At 42.0% G+C, this 26,854-nt stretch overlaps 2 protein-coding genes across 2 annotated transcripts in view; one reads left to right on the forward strand and one right to left on the reverse strand.

Moving 5' to 3' along the window:
• The first annotated feature begins 5,375 nt into the window (after positions 1 to 5,375).
• Spty2d1 (SPT2 chromatin protein domain containing 1) lies at positions 5,376 to 25,900 on the forward strand. The gene is made up of 6 exons (XM_010615122.2): positions 5,376 to 5,685; positions 16,471 to 16,585; positions 18,180 to 19,670; positions 21,482 to 21,653; positions 23,117 to 23,194; positions 24,375 to 25,900. Exons 1-6 carry the CDS (start codon positions 5,626 to 5,628, stop codon positions 24,466 to 24,468), a joined length of 2,010 nt encoding a protein of 669 aa, XP_010613424.1. The 5' UTR covers positions 5,376 to 5,625; the 3' UTR covers positions 24,469 to 25,900.
• Positions 12,944 to 26,854, reverse strand: part of Spty2d1os (SPTY2D1 opposite strand) — a 29,768-nt gene continuing 15,857 nt past the window's right edge. The window contains exon 6 of the transcript XR_004517412.1: positions 12,944 to 13,064. The gene's annotated coding sequence lies outside the window, so the exon portion shown is untranslated. The remainder of the gene's footprint in view (positions 13,065 to 26,854) is intronic.

The raw sequence follows: 26,854 nt of genomic DNA on the forward strand, positions 1-26,854 counted from the left end.
TTTTTTTTTTTGTACCAGGGATCAAACTTCGGTCCTTGTACTTGCGAGGTCGTCAGCAGAACCCCTGAGCTAAATCCCTGGCCCTTAAAACATAGTAACAAACAGTGACTTCTAGGCCTTTATTAAGTCAGACGGTACATGTCAGGCAATTAGCGTGTAGGAAGCGTCCAATGTATACTAGCTATCATGATAGTAAATATCTGACATTTTTCATTTATCAATTCATTGCTTTGGTCAAAATGTTTATTGCAGTTCTTTCTTTCTTTTCTCTCTCTCTCTTTTTTTTTTTTTTTGGTACTGGGGATTGAACTCGGGTGCTTGCGCTTGCAAGGCAAGCCACCGAACCACTGAGCTAAATCCCTGGCCCTCTCTCTCTTTTTTTTAACAGGGTCTCACTATGTAGTTCAGGCTGGCCTTGAACTCACTATGTAGACTAGGCTGGCCTTGAACTCTACAGCAATCCTCCTGCTTCAGCCTCCTGAATGCTGAGTGCTAGCAGCATTCACCCACCACCATGCCAGGTCAGTTGCAGCTTTTATGTTTGTGGGCAGAGAACTGTGCTGGTGATGGGTAAAATGGGCTTTTCCCTGTTCTCACAGACCTCATCAACTAGCCTGAGAGATTGCCACTTGTTTGAAAAAAAGAACATGAATAAATGTGAAATTCCAAACTGCGAAACATTCTGTGAAGGAAAATACTGGTGGCTGTGAGAATGTGAAAAAGGGACACACTGAGCTAGTCCATCAGAAACACCTTCCTTGAGAAAAGATTCTTGTGGGCCAAGAATGTAATCATACACAAAGTACTTGGTTTGGTTCCCAGCAGGGAAAAATAAGTGCACCAGTGTATTTTTCTTTTGTACTAGGGATCAAACACTCAGGAACTTGCACTTGCAAGAAGGCAAGTGGCTGCACCACTGAGCTCCCTGGTGCTTTCTTTTCTTTTCTTTTTTGTTTTTTGTTTTCTTTTATTTTGTTACTGGCGATTGAACTCAGGACCTTGTGCCTGCAAGGCAGACAGCTGCACCACTGAGCTAAATCCCCAGCCCTTTTCTTTTCTTTTTCAGACAGAGTCTCACTATATAGTTCAGGCTGATCTTGAACTCATTGTGTAGCCTAGGCTGGCCTTCAACTCTGAGAGATCCTCCTGCCTCAGCCTCCCAAGTGCTGGGATTACAGGCATGTACCACCATGCCCAGCCTTTTTTTTTTTTTCTTAAATAGTAGAAATTCTGGAGGCTAGAAGTTCAAGATCATGGTGTCAGGAGCTTGAAGACTTTCTCCTTGACTTGCACACGGGCATCTTTTCTCTGTCTTCACATGGAATTCCCTCTGTACTTGGCCATGTGTATATTTGTTCTTCCTCTAGGACACATTCTATTGCATTGGGATCCATCCTAATGACTTTTTCTTCCTTCTCTTTTTTTTTTTTTCTTCATATTGGGGATTGAACCCAATGCTTTGCACATGCTGGCCAGGGGGGTCTTTTTCCCTGGAGCTCCATCCCTTACTCTTACCGTTTAAATTTTATTTTGAGACAAAGTCTAAATTACCAAGGCTGGCCTTGAACTTGCAATCCTCCCGCCTCAGCCTCACAAATAGCTGAAGTTAACCCGGTGTGGTGTCACATGCCTGTAATTCCAGCACTTGAGAGGCTGAGACAGGAGGATTGTCTAGAGTTTGAGGCCAACTTGGGCTACATAGTGAGTTCAAGATCAGCCTAAAGTACATAGTAAGACCCTGTCAAAAAAGTGGGGGGACACCGCCTGCCTCACAAGCGCAAGGTCCCAAGTTCTATCCCCAGTATCAAAAAAGGGTGGGGGGAAAAACACAAAGAGTCAAAAGCTGAGGTTACAGGTGTGCTCCATCCAGCCTGGCTAATGACCTCATTTTTACTTTTTTTTTTTTTAAGTTTATTGGTACATTTTAGGTATACAGTACAGTTACATTCATCACTGGGAACCTCATTTTTACTTGATTACTTCCTTAAGACCTATTTCCAAATACAGTCACACTCTGGGGTGCTAGGAGGTAGGATTTCAGCAGAGGATGCGTAACTTTGCCCATCACAACTAGATTCTAATCTATAACCCTTAAATGTATTATTTTGCAGTAACCCATCATTACCTAATTTTATACATTATAGCACTCAGGTACAGAAAATACCAAATAATCAATACCGAAGGAATCAACGTGCTGGCACTTGAATCTACATGACCACCCACCAGAGGCTTGTGAGAAAATGAGTTGGGGCTGGCCCAGCAAATGGATTATGGGAATACAGCAGATGGAGAAGAGTATATGCAAAGGCCCTGGTGTCACCTCTGGCTTGGGTGCTTGTTTTCAGTAACAATGAAAATGAAAACTAAAGCACAAATTTACAGGACAAAGCTTTGATTAGAAAGTTAGAGGAGAGATAGGAAAGGGCTCAATTTAGGCAGCAGCAGGAGGCACCCGCAAAGGTGGGAGGCCAGCTTTTATGCATTAACTGTGGGCTGGGGTCTAGTTGACCATTATTTCAGCCCTAGTGTCACAGTGTTGGAATCATTATGGCCCAGGGACAGTTTCATTCCTAGTTGGTCACAGGTTGAGAATTCTCTGGCATAGTAAGGTTCCCTGGAAATCCCCTATCCTGGTGTTCCAGGTCCTGAAGGGGGTGAAATTATATAAACTTGGCAAATCAACCTTGCTCTGCCTATTTTTAGACAGGTGCTCCCTGATTCACATATGTAACAGATACCAATATGTTTAATTGGCCCATATTTCATTAACCACTCTATGAGCCCCATTTCACAGAATTACCTGGGTCATATAGTGGATAGGGACACATAGGCTGTAAAGAGACTCATACCAGAGACAAGGTGCTGGAGTAGGAGACAGCGCTAACCAACTCATCCTGACTTATGCTCCTGAGAAACCAAAAGGCTGTAAATAACTACAAAAGGAAATCCAGAGGGAGGAAAGGGCAAAATGGGAAAGGTGGGGATGGAAGTAATAGGTGTGGGCTGAGCTAGATCCAGGACACACTGTGAACCCCAGATTCCAGACCATGGGAGGTGAGGGAGGGACTCTGGTGAGCTGGCCAAAAGGACACAGCTTCTCCATGCTGGTGCGCCTGTGTGTCCTGCCACCACTCCGGCAGGAGTGTGGATTAAAGTCTCCTTGTGCTGCCTCTAGAGTCCAATTATTTGGGGATTGGGTCTACACAAATAAATCCATTTCTCACAATGTGTCCATATGTAGAGCTGAGAACAGGCTTTAAGCAACAAAGGATACAAAATGAGGTCAAACTGCTCTACTTTTAGTTACTTATTGGGCAACTGCAGGCCTAAGTGAAGAGTTGGTTGTACCAAAAAAAAAAAAAAAAAAAAAAAAAAAGTTTTTAAATCCTTGGCTGTCCCAGAAAAATACAAATCAGATTTTTAATGGGCAGCCTGTAAGGGCCCAGGGTCCTGCCTCTTTAGCATCCGTGACAACGTTACTATTCTTGTACAAATAGAATGGGCTGTGCTTACCCATTTCCAAGAGTAGTTCCTTGTTTATTTCTTAGGTGGATGTCCTCATTTATTTATTTTTGGTACTGGGATCGAACTCGGGACCTTGCGCTTGCAAGGCAGGCAGCAGCACCACTGAGCTAGATCCCCAGCACGTCTTCATTTAGTCTGCTTTAAGACTTTAAGATCTTTAAGGTTTTTCCAACCCCTCAAGAATAGTCTGAACATTACCGGATCCTGAATCTTATCAGCACACTGAGAGATATGACACTCTCTTGAGCTCAAGTTTGAGACCACAAGCTTGTGGGGATCTTATCTAGAGCTAATGTTTAAGTAGGTGAAGAAAAAAAATCACATTTTTGCTTTTCAAGTAGCCCCCAACTGCCTGTCTCCAGCTTGTTAAGGACTTTCTGCCTGATGTTGTGATTGTGTCACCGGAGTGGAAGAGAACTTGTCACACTTAAGGAAATGAAAGAGCTGAGCTGAAAATGTTGGAGAAGTTGGTCAAGGCCAATCGGAGTGGGTCACTTCAGGCTGTGGCTAAGGGTCGGGTCAGGATTTATCCTATGAACAATGGGAAACTATGGAAGGATTGTTCTTCTTGGTGGAAAAAGAACCACCTGAAGGAAACTCAGAGATCTCTGTTTTACCTTTTTACATATAAGGAATTTAAGATTCGATTTTTTTTTTCCAAAATATTACACCCTGGCTAAGTCTCCATATAACTACAAATGTTAATGAAGCCTGAAAGGGACACATTTCAATTCGTCATTAAATGCCAGTTGAAAGAGCCCTAGTTAGTAGTACCAGTAGTAGTAGTACTGGGAATCAAACTCAGGACCCTGTGCTTGCGAGGTAGGCTGCAGTACCACTGAGCTAAATTCCTGGCCCTCTTTTCTCTGACGTGGTCTCACTAAGTCACTAACACCTAGGGTGGGCTCCAATTTGCAGTCCTCCTGTGCACTGCGTGCCCAGCTAAGGCCCAAAAGTTTTGCCTAATATTTTAATTTTTGGGAACTTATAATTTATACTCTGAAATTCACTCCTTTGTGCTTACAGTGACTTTTTGACAAACTGTTCGATCGTTTCCATAATCCAGTTTCGGGCCATTTTCAATACACCGAAAAGGTCCTTAATACCCTTATCTATCAATTCCTAGCCGGGTGCACCCCGACACCCAGATTTGCTTAATTACATGTGTTTCACTGTGTGGATGTGACCTTGTAGACCCACGATGATTTTCCAATAGAAGCGAAGACTAGACTCGTAGTGACTACGAAGATGGGGTGTATACATTCATCAGCGCATCAAAGTACGTCGCGGCTGAGGGGGAAAGAATGGGAAAAAAACAAAGTTTATTTGTAAAAAAAAAACTATGTCAAGGCTGGTTGCGTACAAGGAATCCCTTCATTCTTTCCGAGCTAAACCACAGGAGGGCTGGCCTACCCGGCGTTTATTATCTAAAAGGGGCAAAGGGGGGATCGCCCGGGTGGAAGCCCAGGGTGTGCGCCTCTGTTTAGCCGCGAACGCACACCACGTGCCAGGAAGCGCCGGGTACGGCGGGTCCAGGACCAGCCTGTGCCCTGTGCGCCTGCGCGGCTTCCCGACGGTCCAGAAAGGGTAACCGAATTTCCCAGCTCCAGACCTACTGCTTCCGGAGTTGAGGCGTAGGCGTTTCGGATGTGGGCGCCCACCCGGGCAAGTAATCCCCACGCCTCTCTTTCCGCAACAAAGTTTACGAGCCACCCCAACACCAGCAGGCCGGGTAGGCCCGCGACACAGGAAGCGCCCAGTCCTTTAGCCACACCCCGCAGGCCGCCTCTCGTAGGCTGGCAAGGGGTTGGCCCCGCCCCTTGAGCCGACGCCAGCAGCCACGTATCGCGTTTTACGTGTGTCGGGCTTGAAAGAGGAAGTTACGCGAGACTCTGAGCGTTGCGGGGCCGCTGGGAAGATATAAGCTGCCGAAGCAAAGCGGGTGGGCAGACGGCATTGGAAGGCGACGGAAGTGGTCCTGTGGTGGAGGGTGGGAGAGGGCTGCCGAGCCAGTTCACTCGGCGTCGCCGGGCGCCTCGGCAAGGCGCACTTGCACTCCTTTCCGAGTGCTGGACCCAGTCTCTTTCCCCTCGGCCGAACATGGACTTCAGGGAAATTCTCCTGATAGCTTCCAAAGGACAAGGTGTCAACAATGTGCCCGTAAGTAGCAGCCGAACTCCCGGTTTTCAGGTATGGGATATGTGGCCCGTGGACTTGGACCACTTAGTTCCTTTGCTTGGGTTTGGGCTCTTGGGAATTTGAGGCTTGGGACAGGAAACGGAACCCTTCCTGTGGAAGAGTTTCGCAAGCGTGGTTACCCTTGCAACAGGAACTTAGTGGTTTGGATGTTTCAGAGTTGGGGGATAGCAGTTGAGGGAGCCCCTCCTGGCGCCTAGTGGAATCTAGCGCCTGTAGTTTCTGGCTTTCGCTGTAAACTTCAGCCCGCAGGTAGAGGAGGAAGACTATGTGTAGAGGAGTTTAGGGGCTTTAGAAACTTAGATAAGCTTTCTGGCTGGTTTGTCGCGGATCTCTGGGTCTTAAGCGAGTTCTCTGATTCTGGTCCCACCCACTGAGTCAATGAAGTGATTACTTTATGATTTGCCAGGGGTGGGGGAATCATCTTTTTTGTTGGGAAGAGAAATATGAGTCTACGAATCCTTGGCCAGCAGAAGGTTGACCTAGTGGGCTGGGGATGTAGTTCGGTGATAGACGTCTTGTCTAGCATGCTTCCGACCTTGTTTTGATCCCTAGTACCAAAAAAAAAAAAAAGAGTTTCAGCTTCCGTTTTGCTTATGACATTCCAGATTTCAATCTTTATTTGGAATCTAGGTCTGATTTGCTCAGTAACTGCCAACTCACTGATATTCTTAGAGTGGTATAAGGCTTAAAAGCTAAATGCTAACGTGGTAGAAAGAATGTGGTTTATGGGGTTGTAGCTGTTTTGCATATACTAATCATTTCTGGATCCTCAGATGGTACCCACAGCACAGCTGTAAACCAATACCTGCGGTTTGAGTAGTGAGGTGTAGAGCACCAACACCTCTCTCTCAAAGTCAATTCCACTGGAGTTTCTTGAGCTCTCACTATGTACTCTGCATTTTCTAGACTTTTGTATGTTGCAATATTAGTTTTTTTCTCTTCTTCCACTTTTCTTGTCCAATACTTTGCCCTTTTTGTTTTCCAGTTTTATTTTGGGGGGAGTGCATGTTTGCATAGTAATTACATTCCCCATGGGTAGTTGGTACATGTACATGAATGACACATCTGATTCCCCCTTTAATCCCCTTTCTCTTATTTACTCCCTTTTACCCTTTAGAAAATGTTGGTCTGAAGGTAAAATTCTATATCTGTTTGTTTTATATAAGCGCGCGCGCCTGTGTGTGTGTAATCACATAAGTGTATGTATCCTCCTCCATTCTGAGTAGTCAGAGTAATCATTCTCCAAGCATATTGAAGCTATGGGCCCACAACTTTGAAACTTTATTTCAAAGAATTATTTTATGCTTTTTTTTTTTTGAGACAGGATCTCATTGGTCTAGGCTGGACACATTGTGTTACCCAAGCAGGCCTTAAATTTGTGGCAGTCTTTCTGCTTCAGCCTCCTAAGTGCTGAGATTACAGCCATGAGTCACCATACCTAGCTGCATCTCAGTTATTTAGATCTCTGTATGTGCTGGGTTCTAGTAATCATTTGTCTTGGCATAATTTGGTCCATTATTTAATTCGCTTTGATGGAAGAAGCAGAGCCAAGGTAGTTCTTATTTTAGAAGTCATTACCTACTGGATGAGAAGCAGATGGCAATCCTAGAGAGAGAAACTTCAAAATACATGTTTACTTCAGGATATACACTGCCCATCTTTGATTGCAATTACAGGAAATGGAAAAAAAGGGTAAATGGTAAATGGAAAAAAGGGTAAAAGGGTAAATGGGAAAAAAGGGTAAATTTTTAAATTTAACAGATGAGCAGGTGTGGTGACGCCGCGTATGCCTGTGATCCCAGCACTGGAGAGGTTGAGGCAGGAGGATTGCTCCTAGTTCAAGGCCAGCCTGGGCTAAACAGTGAGTTCAAGGACAGCCTGGACTACATAGGGAGACCTTGTCTCAAAAACAAACAAACAAATTTAACAGATAAATAACAGGCATATATTTTATGAATCAGGTGCTCCCTCATTCCTCAAAAGCTAGTAAATTTAGGTGTTTGACTTAGCAGCATTAAAATATTTTTATCTTTTTGGAATGAGTCATGGAATGAATTTAAAAAAAAACAATTGAAGAATAGAACAAGTTAAATAGTTAAATTTAATCCAAGATTTTGCTTTAATTTAATTCATCTTTTTCTGTTTACTTTCATTTTCTTTATCAGCTCAAAATAACTTGGGCCCTTGGCAAACATACAGCAAATTAATGCATCCTCATGTACCCACATCTCACATTGAACATACTTTAACAAAAACTTTGTTTGTTTGCAGTGCTGAGGATTGAACCCAGGGCCTCAGGTGCTAAAAAGTGCTTTGCCTTACTCTCAGCCCCTCATATTTCTGTGGTTTGGTTATTGTTTTTTTGTTACTGGAAATCGAACTCAGGATTTTGCTTTTGCAAGGTAGGTGGCGGCACTCCTGAGCTAAATCCTGGGTCCTAGCCCCTCTTATTTCTAAAAGAAATAAAGCATAATTGATATGATGGAAATCTCCAGAATCCCTTACTTTTTAAAAATATGAGCCATTCCATACAGTATACCAGAGTATTACAAAACAAGTATAAACTGCCACCCAAGCCAATAAGCATTTCAAGACAGAAACATGAGCAACCCCCCCCCCCGCCATACTGACAAGCTGCTTGACCTAAATTTGATTAAGAGCATGGAAACCACAGAGGCTTTGCAAAGCTACATCGTTTTCCTTGGTTTACACACACAATACACACACACATACGCATACCTTTACTGGGGAGCAAACTTAGCACCTTGCACTTGGGAGGCAGGTGTGGCACCACTGAGCTAAATCCCCGGCCCCAGTGCTTGTTCTTTTCCCCCTTTTAGCTATTTCATTTGTATTAGAGTTAACACTCAGAGTTTGGTGTTCAGAGCTCTTAGATCAGAACTTTATAACAAAAAGGAAATCCTATGATTAATGATGTTTCAATTAAAATCTAAGAGGGTAAAAAATAAACACATTTGGAACCTCTCTGGACATTGCAGAGCTTTGGTTTTAAGAGATATTTTTACATCTGGCTTGAGATACTGGTTGAGTATTCCTTGGTCTGAAATTGTTGGGACCAGAACTGTTGAATTTCAGAATTTGTTATGTTGTATAATGTTTGCATAAACAATGAGATAGCATGGGGATGGGAATCATCTAAACACTAAATTCATTTATGTTTCGTATATACAGTCTGGAGATAATTTTATATGTTATTTTTGGTGTGCCTGTGTTTTGACTTTACCTCACATGAAGTCAGGTGTGGAAGTTTCCTCTTAACTATAATGCCATTCAGCCCTTAAAAAGTTTGAGACTTGGGGAATATCAGATTTTCAGGTTAGGGATACTCAGTTTATACTGGCATTTTCCTAATAATCCTTTCCCTTATTTCTTTTTAAAAAGTAAAGTGTCTTCATAAAGTTGTAGTTGAAACAAAGGTTGGGTTGCATCATGCCTGCTTATACTAGGCACATTATCATTTCCCAGTGGAAACTGAATACAAAATAACAGCTGATCAAGGTGATGTAACCAGTCATTGTAACTAGCTCTGTCTAATTTAAAAGAGAAAAGATATTTTTGGTAACTTTGTACTTGGTTTTTCCCTGTGGGCTTCAGTACCAATAAGAAAAAAAAAAGTAGTAGTTGCATGTTTGTAATCCCAGCACTCAGGAGGCTGAGGAAGGAGGATCACTGTGAATTAAAGGCCAGCCTGAGCTATATAGTGAGACCCTGTTTCCAAAAAAAAAAAAAGAAAAAAACAGAAAAGAAATAGTAGTATTAGTTTATTCCCAGTACCAGGGATCGAGTTCAGGACCTTGTGACTGCAAAGCAGGCAGGACACCATTGAGCTAAATCTAGCCCAATAGTAGTAGGTTTTTTTGTTGTTTTGTTTTTTGTTTGTTTGTTTTGGTTTTTGTTTTTTGAGACAGGGTCTCACTATGTAGTTGAGACTGATCTGGACCTCACTATGTAGCCCAGGCTGGTCTTGAACTCACAGCAATCCTTCTGCCTCAGCCTCCCCAATGCTGCGATCACAGGGTGCACCGCCACACCTGGCCCAGTGGTAGTAGTTTTGATAGATTGGTGCAGCTTAGAATGTGGATCCTTGTAAGTTTCACATAGCCGTAATTTTTGGCATATGGTACACGAGGCAAGTTACCTGGTCCTTTCATTTACCCTGTGACTGAAAATTTCATAGACAAGATAAGGAAGCTCTAGTGTGATCTGCCCGAAGTTAAAGAACAAGCCTTTATGTGGTACTAGATTTGTAAGGGTATGGAGCTCTGTAGTATCCCAAGGATAAGAGCTTTAGGACCTGGAAGTGGAACCCAAGGATTTTAACTGGGGTGGTAAGTTCAGATGTCTGTGGCAGCCGGGTAGATTCCATAAGGTAGTTTGTTTTTTTTTTTTTTTTTCTTGTTACTATCTATGAGGATCAAGCTTCTCACATAGGAGCAGGTGCTCTTCTACTGAGCCAACCCCTAGCCCTAAAGCAATTTCTTGAAGTAGCCTGGATATAAAATGATAGGTTCCAAGTTCTGTGTGTTCCAAGGAAGTCTGCTATATGTATAGTGCTTCTTTTTAAAGAACAGTATAGTCTGGGCATGGTGGCCCATGCCTGTAAGCCACCTGTTTGGAAGAACGAGGCAGGAGGATCACAAGCATGACTCCAGGCTGGGCTACATGACCGTACATTAGCTAGTTCAAGCCTTGCCTGGGCCGCAGAAGGAGACCTGGTGGAGGGCAGGACAGAGAGCAAGAGAGCAAGCCGCCCTCTGGATCTCTAGACAGGAGCAGGACTTTTCAACTAGTGTGTCTGGAGAGGGTTTTTTAGGAGCTACTGACTACCTTATCCTCACAGGGATTCTGTTTTTCTCTTCTGCATGACCACCTAGAGAATCTCTCTGAATAATGATGATAAAAATATTTAACATTTATAGTGCTTGCTTAGCATTTATAATGCTCACTTCTCTAAGCACTTTATATATTAATTAATCACTATAATAACCATGTCAGGGAGATTTTCTTGCAGCTGAGAAAACTTGAGCACCAGAGATGGGAAGAAACTTACCCAGGGTAACACAGCCAATAAGTGATAGGACTATTCCCTTTTCTTTTCTTTTCTTTTTGATACTGTAGATTGAATTTAGGACCTTTTAAGGCAGGTGGCAGCACTAGTGAGCTAAATCCCCAGCCCGATAGGGCTATTTCTAACAAAGTAGAGAATCTCTTCAAGCATACTGGCTCCAGAGTTTTTGCTGTTAATTATCACCATGCCTTGAATGAATGAGAGACATGTACTGAAGAAAAGTTGTCAGCTACACAGGCTAAACTCCTCCAGCTCCCTGCCCTTACCTCCTGTTGGAAACCGCTTTAGGTGATGGCAATGTTTGGTTTCCTTTTTATGGCACTGTCAATGTAAAGTGTGATGGGAGAGAAATTTAAAGGCCAAACCAACAGCATTTAGAAACTGGTGGATAGAGGGATATTTACAGTCTGTTCAGGAGAGTTCCAGCATGATTGACAGCAATGAGTCTTGAGAGTAAAGACGAAAAGTTAGGAAGTTCAGCTGTAGACCTGCAATAATAATTCAAGATTACAGCATCCAAAAACCAGGTGAATATCAGGTAATGTCACTTAAGATTGTGGTTAGAGCAGAGAGAAAAGTGTTGGCATTCGATTGGAAGTAAAATGTGTTACAGTGAGAAGGTTTTCAGACCTGAGTCAGGAGACCTGGTTTATAAGGTGGACTCTGCTCTAAATTGTGTAAGTGATTGCCAGTAAATACAGTCCTTTCCAAGCTCTTTCTGAAATAGAGTTGGACTGGACAATTTCCGAGGTACCTATATGCTAATATAATATGGTATATTTTTACAAACCCAGTAACAGTGATTATGTGTAGCATGCTTTTGGGTGTTTCATTAGTTCTTACCCTCTTAGCCACCAGCTAAAAGTAACTGACTGTGGTATCTTGAGAAAATACTCAAAATTGTGTGGAGCTTATTAAAGTTAAAGATGTATTTTTGAAGATCCCTAATTCTAACCAATAATAAATAACTCCCATTTATGAAACATCATCAGGAAATGTATATTTTCTGCAGTTATGCAGTGTTACCTCCTGAGTAAAGAACAGCTTTCAAGAAGGAATTGACTGGGCCAGGGATGTAGCTCAGTGGTGCATTGCCTGCCTGGCAAGTACAAGGTCCTGAGTTCGATTCCGTACTGGAAAAAAAGTGAAAGAAGGAATTGACTGTTGATTACAGTGTATTTGGTAAATATGTAATTCTAGACTGAAGGTTCCTTATTTTCTCAGTCTGACTGTGACAGTATAGTTTTTGCGAGAACACATGTTTTAAAATGATTTTAGTTTCTAGATCTTTTAGCTTCATAATCATAAATCTTGGCATAATCTCTGTGCTGTATTTAGATGGCATAAACACCACCCTTGTGGATCATTCATTGGGGTCCAGCAGAACTACTGAGTTGGCTTGCACTGTAATAGAATGGATATGTTTAGGATCAAAGAAACTCTTGTTCAACTGCTTTTCAGGAAGCTGAAACAATGAAGCAGCCTGGTGCCTTGAATCGGATTCAGAATTGATGAGTACATCTTGATATGCTGCTGCCAGGGCTACATGTGACCATCTGACGCAGGGGAAAGCGCCAAATAATTCTTCTGCCTTATTAAATAGAATATAATGTACTTCCAGCCTGAAGCGCCCCCACCCCCCCATCGCTCTCCATTGGGCTCTGCCCCTCAGAGGGGTCGGGAAGCTGTCTTACAAAGTATTTCATTACAGCAAATCTTTCTTTCTTTCTTTCTTTCTTTTTTTTTTTTTCTTTTTTTTGGTGCCGGGGATCGAACTCCGCTCTTTGCGCTTGCAAGGCAGGCAGTGGAACCACTGAGCTTATTCCTTGGCCCTACAGCAAATCTTTTCGTACAAGGGTCTGATTGCAGACTCCCTTTGAAAGGTCTAGCCAGCACAGTGTTAAGATCTGTGGTCATATACCCAGAAGAAATTTAAACATACACCCACATAGAATTTGTTCACGGCAGTGTTACTCATAATAGCCAAAAAGCAGAGACAACCCAAATACACAACTGATGACTAAATTATGTCATTTTTCTATATAATAGAATATTATTTGGCCTTTAAAGAAATGAAATACTAACACATACCACAACATGAACATTGAAAACATGCCAAATAAAAGAAGTCAAGTACACAAAGGGCTGCTGCATCAGTCAGTATTCTCCAGAGAAACAGGCTCAGTTGGCTTCATTTTAGGGAATCGATTATGGAGGCTGGCAATCCAAAATTTGTAGGGCAGCCTGCAGGCTGGAAAATAAAGCAGGATTAATGTTGTAGTCTTGAGGTAGAATTCTCTGAAGCTAGAGATCTGCTCTGAAGTCCTTCAGCTGATTGGAGGAGACCCAATCCCATTATAGAAAGTAATCTGCTGTACCTAAAGTCAGATGATTATAGATGTTAATCACATCTGCAAAGCACCTCTCCCCCCCACAAAAAAAGTCATTTAGAGAATAAAACAACAAATTATACTACTAATAAAAATTGTTGGAAATACAAAACACCTTCATAGTATCCTCTAGATTAGGGTTTGGTTAAATAACTAGTACAGTATCCTCGCCAAGTTGGCACACAAAATTACCCATCACAGCTCCATGTGATATGACTTCACTTACATGCAGTGGCCAGAATGGGTCTGTCCATAGAGACAGACAGTACATTTGTGGTTGGCAGGAGCTGTGGGTAGAGGGGAGCAGGAGTAACCACTAAAGGGGGAAGGGTGTCATTTTGAGGTGATGAAAATGTGCTAGAATCGATGATGGTTGTACAGCTCAGAATATACCAAAAATTGTATGTACCAAATGGGTGGATTCTGTGATCTGTAAATTAAATCTCAAAAATGCTAAATAAAATGATCTATGGTGACCCAGCTCTCCCCATTCCTCTAGATTTTTAGGTTATGATCTAAACCTTGCCTAACAAAATCTTATAATACTTTTCAGGTATCTGTACATTTGAGTTCACTTTGCCCCTTTCAGGGGATATAAGAAACCATTATTATGACTTAGTTCATGTAAACAATATTGCTGAGGCAAAACTTAGCAACATAGTTCTAGATCATGGTGTTAGGTCTACTTTAATTTTCTTAACTTAGTTAATAATAGTACAGCAGCCAGACATGGTGGCCCATAGCTGTAATCCCAACATTCAGGAAGATGAGGCAGGAGGAGGATCCCAAGTTAGAGGCGAGCCTGGGCTTAGCCAGACCCTGTCTCAAAAAACTGGGTCGGGAGTACAGGTAGTGTACCTAAAAGGGAGAAATCCTGAAGGTGATGTTCAAATAAATACCAGACGCTTGGTAAACACTGCCCCATTGTCTCTTTTGTCTTTTGAGTACTAGTATTCAGTAAGGAGCAGCCTTTCTCTTAGTCCATATCCCCATTTCTGTCTCTTAAAGTCCCAGGTTAAGGACAAAAGATCTCCAGAAAATCATGTTAGGTAAAGCTCAGTGCACTGATAACCCAGACAACAAACTAGTCCTGCTGTGCATGAGTAACACAGACTGTTATGGTCACATTATTTTTCTGAGCCAAACCCTGTGTAAGCTGTGATTTGGCAGGTGACTGAGATATAATTTTTTTTTTTTTTTTTCTAGTACCAGGGATTGAACTCAGGACCTTGCTCTTGCAAGGCAGGCATCATGCTACTGAAATCCCCGGGCCTATTTTTTGTTTTTTTGTAGTGCTGGGTATCAAACCCAGGGCTTACACATGCTAGGCAAGTGCTCTACCACTGAGCTACACCCTCAGCCCTATCAACTGTGTATGTAGTTAGGCAGTAACAGGAAATTTTTATGTCTTGGCAACAAAAATCTGAGTTTCCTCTTCCAGATCTTTCTGATGGATAGAGAGTGTGTGACTGTTTATGGGCCTTTGTATGTGTTAATCAATTCAGATTTTCTGTTTTTATTCATGGTAGCATTGCCATGGTAGTTTTTTATAGATAAGGCCTAGGCTTCAAGTTCTCTTCTTATAAATTTTATATATCTAGTTAGGTTAGTAATATTTTCTTTTCTCCTTTAGTGTTCTATCCTCTCTTTTCTTTTTCCTTTCTTTTAGTTTCCGGGCCCCTATTCACTGTAGAGTCTACAATTCTGATATAAGGATATGGACTAACCCCGGGATCTCATTGTGTCCCAGCCATGGTGGCAGGGGAAAAAATTGGGTGCTGCCTTGGGATTTCTCTGTCAGGGTTGTGTCAGTTCTCAGCGTTGTTATCCTGCAGGATTTTCAGGTTGGATTAGGGCTTGCCTAATTGGCCAGCTGCTTGATTGATTAATTTGGTTAGAAAGAACTTCAGCCTGTTTCAAGAAACTTTGCATTTGGCAGCCTTATAAAAACCACAGGTCCTTTGGCTTTCCCCCAGGAGTTTCATACACACTGGAAATACTTTTTTGTTTTTTAAGTTGCTTGCTGTGGTCTCAAATTGTTTTTTTTTCCTATAAACATAGCAGCAGTTTCAATAGATAAGAATGGCATCTGCCTAACAAGATAAAAGTGGGAGAATACTTTAAAAATCTTATTTCCAGGGCTGGGGATGTAGCTCAGTTGTAGAGTGGTTGGCTTATATGCACAAGACCCTGGGTTTGTTCCCTAGAACTGCAAAAAAAAATCTTTTAAGAAAACCTTGTTTCCTAGCTCATAAATTTAATGTAGAATGATCCTGAAGGTGAATCATTTCTTGTCTGAATAGGTCTCTGTTTATTATACTTCTAATAGATCCTCACAAAATAGAAATAGTTTTCCTTTCATAGTTCCAATTATTATTTTTGTTTTAGTAATTACATACAAAATCCAGAGACAGGATAGTATTAGCACTTGGGGGGGTAATGTGGTCACCTGTCTAAAATGACAGTTTATATAGCAAATTGATAATATAAGAACTTCAGTTAAAGATTACAGAGAATTGGGGCTCTTCTCTCAGTATAGCCTCCACCCACATACCTTGTATTTATGTATTTGTGATGCTGGGGATTGAGCCTAAGGTTTTTGCTCTGGGCTACATTTGTAGCCTTTTTTTCACCATACATACATACTTTTTTTTTTTTTTTTTTTTTTACTGGGGATTGAACATGGGTCCTTGCGCTTGCAAGGCAGGCCACTGAACCTCTGAGCTAAATCCCCAGCCCCTTTTTTTCATTTTTTACTTTGAGATAATCTCACTAAGTTGCCCAGGCTGAGCTTGAATTTGTGATCCTCCTGCTCCAGTTCCTGGAGTAGCTGCGATTACAGGTGTGTAACCCCCTATACCACCTTCTTGTATTTAGTATTTGTGTGTGTGTGTGTGTGTGTGTGTGTGTGTGTTGCTAGGGAGCAAACCCAGGGCCTCATACATTCCAGGCAAACACTGTTTGAGGTGCTTCTCAAGATTTCTTTGAGGTGCCGTAGCCTTTGCCTGTGGTATCAAAATCATAGTGTTTCCACGTTCTAAGCAAATAACCTTTGCAGTGTGTCCCAAGTAGAAGATCACATGGTGTAAGCATAGTCAGAATAGGAAACAGTTGTAAGGAGTTTTTCTGTTTGTTTGAAAAGTTGAACTTTGAGATGCTGATTTCTGAGGAAGCCTGTCATTCTACCTCTGAGCTACACTCCTAGGTCCAGAGAAAATATTTTGAAATTTGAATTGCTTAAAATGTTTATTCTGTTTGTATTTTTAGAAAAGGTATAGTTTGGCAGTGGGACCTCCTAAGAAAGACCCAAAAGTTAAAGGTGTCCAATCAGCAGCTGTACAAGCTTTTCTTAGAAGAAAAGAAGAGGAGCTCAGACGAAAGGGTATGTATCTCTATCCTTATTTTCAGTTTTAAAGCCTTCTACCTATGTGTTCATTTTGTATTTATCAGTGGATGTTTCTTTTTTAAATTTTACCAAAAGGCCCAGAAGCAATGTCTCTTTTTAAATTTTTAATTAGTACATGTTTGCAGTACATAATGATTACATTCATCATGGGGAGGTTGCACACATACATAACACTTTTTTTTTTAAGACAAGGTCTTGCTATGCTGTTCAGGCTGGCCTTGAACTCGCTGTGTAGCCCAGGCTGGTCTCAAATTCATAGCAATCCTCCTGCCTTAGCCTCCTGAGTGCTGGGATTACACCACTATGACCAGCTGTTTTTAGTTTTTTGAGGGATACTAACTAGCACATGTTTCTAAAAACAACAGACCAATGAATTGGGGTGTGTAAGTGTATGAATACCTGGGATAGCTATATTTATGGCTTTCATGCATGTTCATATGTTGGTCATTTGTATAGAAATTTGTTTGTTTGTTTTGTTTTTCGGGTTTTTTGAGACAGGGTCTCACTATATAGTTGAGACTGACCTAGAACTCACTGTGTAGCCCAGGCTGGTTTCAAACTCACAGCAATCCTCCTGCCTTAGCCTCCCAAGTGCTGGGATTACAGGTGTGCACCACCATGCCTGTCCCTAGAAGTTTTCTTTTATCCTCTCTTTAATTAAAGTCTTTCTGGGGCTGAGCATAGGGGCACACACATATATAGTCCCAGCTACTTGGGAGGTTGAGTCAGGGGGATCACTTGAACCCAGGAAAACTTGGGACAGGCCTGAAGAAAACCTTGTCTCTTTGTATAGTTTTGTTTGTTTGTTTATTTGTTTGTGTACCAGGGATCAAACTCAGGACCTTGCACTTGCAAGGCAAGTGGCAGAACCACTGAGCTAAATTCCCAGCCCCAAAACATTGTCTCTTAAAATAAATAAATAAAATTGGGAGGGGTAGGTTTAGTGATCTTGTCGTTCGTTAGATTGGCCATTATAATTTCCCAATAAGAACTCTGTATTCTTTAACCTTGGTTCTGAAATTGTTCCTACTTGTTTTGAATTTTTATTAATAAGAGTACAGTTTTGTTTTTTTTTTAACCTGTACCAGCAGTCAAACTCAGAACCTTGTGCTTGCCAGGCAGGTACTGTGCCACTGAGCTACATCCCCAGCCTAAGAGTGCTATTTAAAAATTTAAAATAGTGATGTTTCTAAAGCTGTCAAGTTCAAGATACACTTTTGCTTTGTGAAAATGACAAAGAATTTGTAAATTTATTCTTTGATTCAGAATGATTAGCATCTTCTAAGTGGGTACAAATGTTCACTTAACTTGGTATATTTGGTGTAAGCTGTTTTCTATATTCAAAACTGAAAGCCAAGTCTCTTACTTGCTTAGTCATATAGAAAAGCCGATATGTGATCCACTGATTGTATAAAGATGACTCAACTGATACTTGTTCAAGTGACTTCCTCATTTGATTCCTAGAAAACATCAAACTGTAACTTGAATGTTGATTTGGCCACCTACTGATTTGAGATGAGCATTCTGCCTTGCATCCTTGAAATAATATGTTCTTGTTCTGTCCTTTTAGCCTTAGAAGAGAAAAGGAGAAAAGAAGAACTAGTGAAAAAACGAATTGAGCTCAAACATGACAAGAAAGCAAGAGCTATGGCCAAGAGGACAAAGGATAATTTCCATGGTTACAATGGGATTCCTGTTGAGGAGAAGTCAAAGAGGAGGCAGGCGATGGAGAGCCACACCAGCCAGGGAATAGACCAAGAGTACGAGATGGAAGAAGAGGATGAATTCTTAGAATATGGTCAGGCGGAGTTGGAGCAGGAGTATGAGGAAGAACAAGAGCGCAAACCAAAGGTCCCCCTTAAAAGTGCCCCACCACCCATGAACTTCACTGATTTACTGAGGCTGGCTGAGAAAAAGCAGTTTGAACCAGTGGAGATCAAAGTGGTGAAGAAAGCAGAAGAGCGACCTATGACTGCACAAGAACTTAAGGAGCGAGAATTCCTTGAACGAAAGCATAGGAAAAAGAAACTGGAGACAGATGCAAAACTACCTCCAACTGTATCTAAGAAGGCACCCTCTCAGAAGGAAAGTGTGGGCACAAAATGTAACAAAGTTCCTGGGGACAGGCACCCTTCTTCCAAAGGAATGCCCTTTCCTCATACGGAGAAGAAATCCAGACCCAGTACAGTCAGTGAGAAACATTTAGCTTTGTCTTCATCCAAATCTGTGCCCGGAGAGAGGACCAAGGCAGGGTCTGGCAACAGCTCCCAGCCCTCACTTCGTGAGGCTCATGACAGACCTGTTTTCAATGGGACTGGGAAGCCCCACTGCAGCACCTATTCACTAAGTGTCCCAAAGACTTCTGCTAGCGGGACTCAGAAATCTGCTACTGAGCACAAAGCCAAAAAGCTCCCTTCTTCCCACCCTAGCCATTCCAAACCTGGGCCTACGGTCACTCCCCAGAGTAAGGCTAAGAGTCCAGGCGTCAGACAGCCAGGCAGCGCCACCAGCTCAGCCCCCGGGAGGCCCAGTCCAGGGGCTGCTCGGCCCACACTTGGTTCTGGCTCTATGCCCAGGCACCAGAACGGCAGCTCCAGCTCAGGACCTGAGCGATCAGTCAGTGGGACTAAGAAGCTGTCCAGTGACTCAAATTCTTCTGGGCGGACAGTCAGTGGTATAAGCGGCCCTGGGAGACCTGTCAGTGGCTCAGGTAGTTCCGGGAGACCTGCGGGCAGCTCTGGCGGCCCTGGGCGACCTATAAGCAGTTCACATGATCGACGACCTGTGAGTGGCTCAGGGCCCCCTGGACGGCCAGTCAGTGGTGCCGGACGATCCGTAAGTGGCTCAGTGCCCGCTGCACGGACTGTTAACAGTTCAGGCCCTGGGAGACCAGTGAGCAGCTCAGGACCTGGGCGAACAGTTAGCAGCCCAGGCCCCCACATAAGGCCCAAGTGCACTGTTGTCTCGGAAACAATTTCTTCCAAGAATATTATCAGCCAGTCCAGCAATGGGCAGATGAATGGAATGAAGCCTCCTCTGTCAGGCTACAGATCTGCCCAAGGTAAAATTGCCTCCCGCTAAGAAATTAGAAAGAGTACTTTGTTCTGTATAACCAGGGACCCTGTGAACCCTTCCATGTGACCTTTAATGTACTCATGTTGATAGAGCCTGATACTTTGTTTGCTTTGTGCTTTGTCCTTTATTGATGGTGGCTTGGAAAAATCTTTAGAAAGGGACTTATCTAAGGTCCTGTGTGTTTACACTGCAATGTCCCCAAGTGCATTAGACTGTCATTTATGAGATAGGGTGACTCCACATGCCTTAATTAGGTTTTTTTGGTCTTCATGAAAAAGATGATCTTCAAGGATCAGAGTATAGTTGCAAACTGGAAGCCTTTAGTGCGCTGTTCATCCAGCAAAAATTGTTAAGCACCTATTAAATGCCAGGAGATGTTTTAGACTCATTGTGTTTCTTCTCTTTATAATGGCTGCTTCGAGATCCTAACCACTGCTGCTATAAGTGAGCTCTCCCAAGGTATAGGCTCATTGGTGGCACCTGCCAGCTTCTAAGCAATGCTTCCTTCATGTTAATAGGCACATGTTAATGTACTGACTTGTTAAGCGCCACGGAGAATATAAAAACAAACCAGTGATGCTCCTTTAAGTTTCTTAATTCAGCTGGACCACTGATTGTCAACCAAGTGCGACCCCCCCACCCCACTCTGTGGAGACATTTTGCATTGTCTGGATATATTTTTTGATTGTCACAGGGCTAGGGTAAACGAGGGAGTGTTAATGATGATCTGGTGGGTAGAGGCCAAGGGTGCTGCCATGAACAATGCCCAAGACAGCCCCCAAATATTAGTGTGCCAAGGCTGAGAAACTGAGCTGGGGAAACAGGCCAAGCATATCACAATTATAAAAGAACAAAAAAAGTGTAGTCAAAGACTAGACAACAGTTGTTCCCACATGTTGGTCTTTAGATTGCTTCCTGTCTTTTGCAGTCTTTTAGCAAAATGACAAAAGTAAGGTGATCGTGTTTTTCCTGAGGTCAGATTTAGTTAGTTTAAACAATGCCTTTAATACTGGGTATGTCTTTTTACTTTGTTGGACTTTTTCTGTTTGTTTTTGTTTTTTGAGACAGGGTCTCACTATGTAGTTGAGACTGACCTGGAACTCACTATGTAGCCCTGGCTGGTCTCAAACTCACCTCGATCCTCCTGCCTCAGCCTCCCAAGTGCTGGGATTACAAGTGTGTGCCACCATACCCGGCTTGTTGGACTTTATTTTTGAAACAAAGCCTTGCTGCATTGCCCAGGTGGCTTCAAACTCCCAGGCTCAGGCAGTTCTGTCCCAGGCTCCTAACTAGCTGAAAGAAACTATAGGCATACACAGAATTTAAGCTTCTTAAATGAAAGAACTTTGAAGGGTTGAAGGGGCTGCTTTTAATGGTTAATAATTCTGGTTGCAGTTTGTAACTTTTACTTACTCAGTTTTAGAAATTTTACTGATCTTTGAAATCCCTGAAGTATGGGCTCTACTGAGCTAGAAAGTGTAACAAAGCATTGCTAGTAAGCACTGGGATAAACCCGAGTTCTGGGCCTTCAGGAGAACGTACGCAGCAGAGATACTGTAATGACACCATGCTGAGGCCTGGTCTACTCTCTGCACTTTAAGGCCACTGTCTTAATGATGTCTCAGAATCTCACTTTACCTACAACTCCGCTGGAAACACCCCAAGTTTTAATGTTCTTACAGATAAATGTTTTCTGGGCTGGGGATTTGGCTCAGTGGTTCCGCTGCCTGCCTCATAAGCGCAAGGGCCCGAGTTCACCCTGGTACCAAAAGAACAAATAATGTTTTCTGTTCATAGGTCCTCAAAGGCTTCCCTTCCCTGCTGGCTACAAAAGGCAGCGAGATTATGAAGAGGAAGATGATGATGATGAATATGACTCTGAAATGGATGATTTTATTGAAGATGAAGGGGAACCTCAGGAAGAAATATCAAAGCATATTCGAGAAATTTTTGGCTATGACAGGAAAAAGTAAGTCTAAAGGAGCTTTAAATATATTCTTTTTGAGTAATTCATATTATAGGGGAGAAAAAACATTAACAGCAGAACCATTGAATACAATGCTTAATTAGTGACCCCTGGGTGGTTGTTATTTTCAATAGATTTACTCTTTTGATGCTTAATATTTTAGAATGAATTCAAAATGGTGTAGGTGGTTATTTTCACAAAGACCAAAAAGTACCCCTTTTGAAATGTTGCCCGTAATTACAAGATATATTTGAGGAGAGTGAAATAGCTTTGTAGAGTAACAGATTGGCTTTGAAGTCAGAAAGCCATTCATAGAGCTGGGCTGAGAGCCATTCTGATGTGAAAGCTACTTTTCTTTGATGTGGAGTTTTGCTAGTCAGGAATGTGGTCCCAGGACAGCAGTTTGGAAGCAGCAGCTTTGAGAAACCTGCGAGTTTGTTCCCAAGGCAGCCTCTCAGGCCTCCTGAATCTAAGTCTGCTTTATAAGACTCCCAAGTGGTTTTGTATATATGTACACTGCAGCTTGAAAAGCACTGGTATTAAGGAAAGATTGGGATTTGAAGTTCCACTACTTACTAAGCTAGGTAAACTTGAGTAAATTTTTTAAAATGACATTTTAGAAGGGTTAAATGAGGTCAAATATATGTAAAACATGAAACTTATCACAGTCACTATAAATCACTATGCCTTTAGATGCCCCTGAATATGAGAAATTTATAAAGCTATTTGAAGAAAGGCCCATTAAAAAAAAAAAAAAAAGACATTTAATAGAGTGGATGGAAGAACTAGATTAAAAATCAAGGCCGGGATTTAGCTCATGGTTCCAGCGCCTGCTTCGCAAGCGCAAGGACCCCAGTACCCTGTACCAAAAAAAAAATCAAATCTAAAAATTTAGTCCGATCCCCGGTACCAAAAAAAAAAAAAAAAAAAAATTAGGCTAGGCATGTGGCCCTGCCTGTAATTCTAGCACTTGGGAGGCTGAGGCAGGATTGCCACAAGTTTGAGTCCAGCTTGGGCTACATAGTGAGTTCAAGGTCAGCCTGAACTACACAGTGAAACCCTGACTCAGAATAATTCAGTCTGAACCAGATGGGGTGATGTGTGCCAATAATCCTAGCTACAGAGAGGCTGAGGGAGGAGGGTTGCAAGTTCACAGCCAGCTTGGGCAGCATGTCATGACCTTGTCTCAGAAACAACAAGCAAAAAACGTCACTAACCTAGCTCTATTTTCTAGGTTAAACCATTATCAAATAAGTGTAGATGAGTTGAAGCGTTGGATTGGTAACTTCAGTATTAGATTCAGATGTTGACTTTTTTTTTTTTTTTGATACCGGGATTGAGCTTGTACTTGAGAGGCACCACCACTGAGTTAATAAATCCCCTCATTTTTTAAATGAGAAGATACAGATCTATAGAAAATTTAATTTTTGGCCTTTATTTTAAACATTTTGATTTCCCTGTCTCAGGTACAAAGATGAAAGTGATTATGCCTTACGTTACATGGAGAGTAGTTGGAAAGAGCAGCAGAAAGAAGAAGCAAAGAGGTAAGCACAAAACTTAACATTCTTTTTCTGTTATTGGTACAGTCGAAGCATTGGGAGTAGCAGCCATGGGCCACAGTTCTGGGTTGTAATCCTGCTGATAAGCTGTACAGGCCTCTGGACAAATAATTAGCTTTTCTAGATGTTTTCTCATCTCTTTAGATGAAAAGTACTGTGCTGTGCTTGTGGAGGTGAAGACAGTAGGGACAAGGTGCTGCAGCATAGCACCTCCTGTGGGACACAGTGAATCTTGTGGGGTTTGGTTTTGTTTGTTTGTTTTGTTTTTTTTGAGACAGGGTCTCACTATGTAACTGGAACTCACTATGTAGCCCAGGCTGGTCTCAAACTCACAGCGATCCGATCCTCCTGCCTGAGCCTCCCGAGTGCTGGGATTACAGGTATCACCACACCCGGCAGGACGCAGTAAATCTTAGAAGCCTTCTTTCCCTAGTCATTGTTATTGACATCAGATCCATCTCTCTTGCTAACCTGTAACTTTGCTGACCTTGGGGACCCAGGGGAGGTATATTAGATTCTCTTCTGGTTCCTGTTAGGTATCTGGTAGTGAAAATTTCTCCAGTAGAAGTAATAAATACAGTATTAACTATTAATGCTTATCCATTAAAAGTAAATAGTTCACTTCCATCTCAACCCACAATACTAAACCTCTCTTTTCTCTTGACCTCCCCTATTGTAACTTTATTGGTGGCTAAAATGTCAAGCCTTGGCAATACATACCTTTAGGCCAAGGCAGGAGGATCAAGAGTTTGATGCCAGTGCTGGGAATTTAGCTCAGTGGTTCCAGTGCCTGCCTTGCAAGTGGCAGGGCCACGATCCCTAGTACCAAAAAAAAAGAGTTTGAGGCCAGCCTGGGCAACAGAATGAGACCTCATCTCAGAAAAAAAGGTCAAACTAAAGAGTTGGGGAAAAACAAAAATAGAATGTTATTAATGAATCAGTCTATTTATCTTTCATTAATGGGAGTAGTGAAGTATTTTTTTTCTTGTGAGATTGTTTTTTCTCCAACAGTTTAGGTCTGTGACCTCTGAACGTTTTCAGCAGTAAAGTCTTGGGGCATTTTGGAGCATAGCACAATCCATGTTTTCGTCCAGCCGATTTCACTGTCTTTTAAAGTGGTAATTTTAATTACATGTGTATTGACAAATACCATTTTTTTCAACAGTTTAAGACTAGGTATGCAAGAGGACTTAGAGGAAATGCGACGCGAAGAAGAAGAAATGAAACGTCGAAAGGCCAAGAAGCTGAAGAGACATTAGCTGCTGCTTTGATTTATTTTTGTGAAATTCTAGGATTACTGCTGCAAGGATTTCCTTCCTTCAGACTGAGTTAAGTCCCTTATCAGTTTAGATTTATACTTGAGCCCTCAAGGAGAAGGAATGCGTACTGTCATTTATGGCTATCCTTTGAGCAGGAAGTGCTTTTGAATACTCCAAGATGAGATGGGTAGTGCAGATGGTGCCGTGCCCGCGTGTGCGCCCTGACGCGGTGCCACTCACCAGCCAGCCAGTCCCTTGCTGTTCCTTTACTACTTTAAAAGGAAGAGACTCCCAATTCTGCTGATGTGTGAGTAGGACACCTCTCGGCTCCCACATTTAACTTATGATGAAAAAACTGGCCCTTCCATGAATGTTGCCAGCAATAAAGTGACCTGTCTTAATCTATATGTTTGGATTAAGAAATTAACAATGTAGAGTATGCTTTAAATTTTCACATGGATGTCATCCTTGTGACTTTGAGGTACAAAATACAGTGAGTTATTGTATTCTACATTATTCATGGATTGGATGCTGAGCATTCTTAATTTAGGTGATTAGGCAATTTAAAAAATGTTTCCAAGTTAAAATACAGATCACACCAATATAAGAATATTCTGAGTTTTCCAATTTACTGTTACGTTGGCTTCAGTAAAACAGACAAGGTCACTGTGCTGATCTTAATTCATTTTTATACTGAAGAAAAAATATTTTATTCAAATATTAGATTTAAAAGAATAATAGTTTAAAAATAATGAAGTGACATGTGAGACTCCTCTCCACCTTATTCTTCTTCCCAATCAAAGATATTTTGGAATCCCAAGGTGCCCCTGTACCTCTTGATGTTAATGACTTTGCATTTTTAGCCTAAATTCCTTAGCAAATGTTAATAGCAAAAAACCAAAAACTAAATTTGTGTGTATGAAGAGCACCACCTTCTCTTTTGCCCATATTGCACTTTGATTTCAAACTATGCACTGTGAAGAGATTCTCCCTCCCCCATGGTAGAACGGGTGTTCCCTGCAGGTGTTCTTCTGGGCCATGGAACTTTCTTCATTTTCACCTCTCTTTAAGTTATCCCTGTAGACTTTGTATCACTTAAGCCTCCATTCCAGACATTCCGGTCAAGCCAACCAAGGATCTGGCTCAGAGGAAGCCAGGTGTCAAGGACAGTGATGCTGTGATGCTGTGTTGATGCTCGAGGACATTTGTCCTTGACTCAGTGCAGAGGGCTTGGAAGCAGTCAGAACTAAGCTTGTCAGAGCAGTTCTGCAGTAAGTGCTCTGGGTATCTCAAGCCATTGGCTGGGGGAATAGGAAGTAAGAGGGCTTGCCCTACAAAGAATCCTTATTGTTCATCAGGTCCTAGCATTTTTGTATATTCTTTTTTACCCATGTCTTTATTTTTTGTTTGTTTGTTTGTTTGTTTTTTGAGACAAGGTCTCACTATGCAGTTGAGACTGACCTGGAACTCACTATGTAGCCCAGGCTGGTCTCGAACTCACAGCGATCCTCCTGCCTCAGCCTCCCGAGTGCTGGGATTACAGGCATGTGCCACCACGCCCGGCTAATGTCTATTTTTTAAGTATGGGAATCATAGATTACCACTGTTAGGCTTCCTCCCCCACCCCTTTCTTGGTACTGGGGATCAAACTCAGGAGCCTTGTGCTTGCAAGGCAGGTGTGGCATCACTGAGCTAAATCCCTGGCCCCTGTTAGGCTTCTTTAATGGGACCTGTGACCCAGTTTTTTAAGACTTAATTCATTTTGAACTGAGTTTCAAACTTGGAAATTGCAAGGATTTAAAGTTGAAGCCCATGAAAGATGTCTTCATTCACCAGGAATAACCCTAACTCGCCACATAGATCTGTTTCACTGGTAGCAGAGAACCTCATCAACTCACCCATCTCCCATCAGTGAAAATGATTCAAGGGTAGTGTGATAATCCATTTAATAAAATAGGTTTGGAACATTATTTTCTTTGCCATCACTTAGGTGCCCCAACAAAAGTTTTCCTTAGATATATTATTTTCAATATTGAGACTCTGAAATCTTATTACAATCAAATGCTTATAGCTGAAAGGTTTCTGGTGGCTTAAAAGTTTGCTAGCTCTTAAGGATGTGGTGCAGTGATTTGCACAGAAAGGAACCATTGTACTCAATTTCCAGAAGTTCCAGGACTTGGTAGGAAGAGTCAGGTTTTAATGCCTATCACTTCTGAGTACATTTCTTATATAACAGTGATTACATTAACACTGTAAAGGAACAGCTTGTGGCTTACTGAAAAGGAAAAGCTACAAGTTTTATTCTTGGCCTTGTTTCCAAATCCTGTCTTCCATTTTGTTCTATACTTCCTGACTATTAAAAACTCACAAGCCTTTGAAGAAACTG

This window comes from Fukomys damarensis, unplaced genomic scaffold (assembly GCF_012274545.1).
Source record: "Fukomys damarensis isolate Sample0158 unplaced genomic scaffold, DMR_v1.0_HiC HiC_scaffold_16, whole genome shotgun sequence".
Classification (NCBI taxonomy): Eukaryota; Metazoa; Chordata; class Mammalia; order Rodentia; family Bathyergidae; genus Fukomys; species Fukomys damarensis.

Excerpts from the sequence above, each read along its gene's own strand:
- Spty2d1 (XM_010615122.2), top strand. The coding sequence starts at position 5,626 with ATGGACTTCAGGGAAATTCTCCTGATAGCTTCCAAAGGACAAGGTGTC. Across the intron at positions 16,586-18,179 it reads AGAGGAGCTCAGACGAAAGG|CCTTAGAAGAGAAAAGGAGA; the intron begins GTATGTATCTCT and ends CTGTCCTTTTAG. Across the intron at positions 23,195-24,374 it reads CAGAAAGAAGAAGCAAAGAG|TTTAAGACTAGGTATGCAAG; the intron begins GTAAGCACAAAA and ends TTTTTTCAACAG.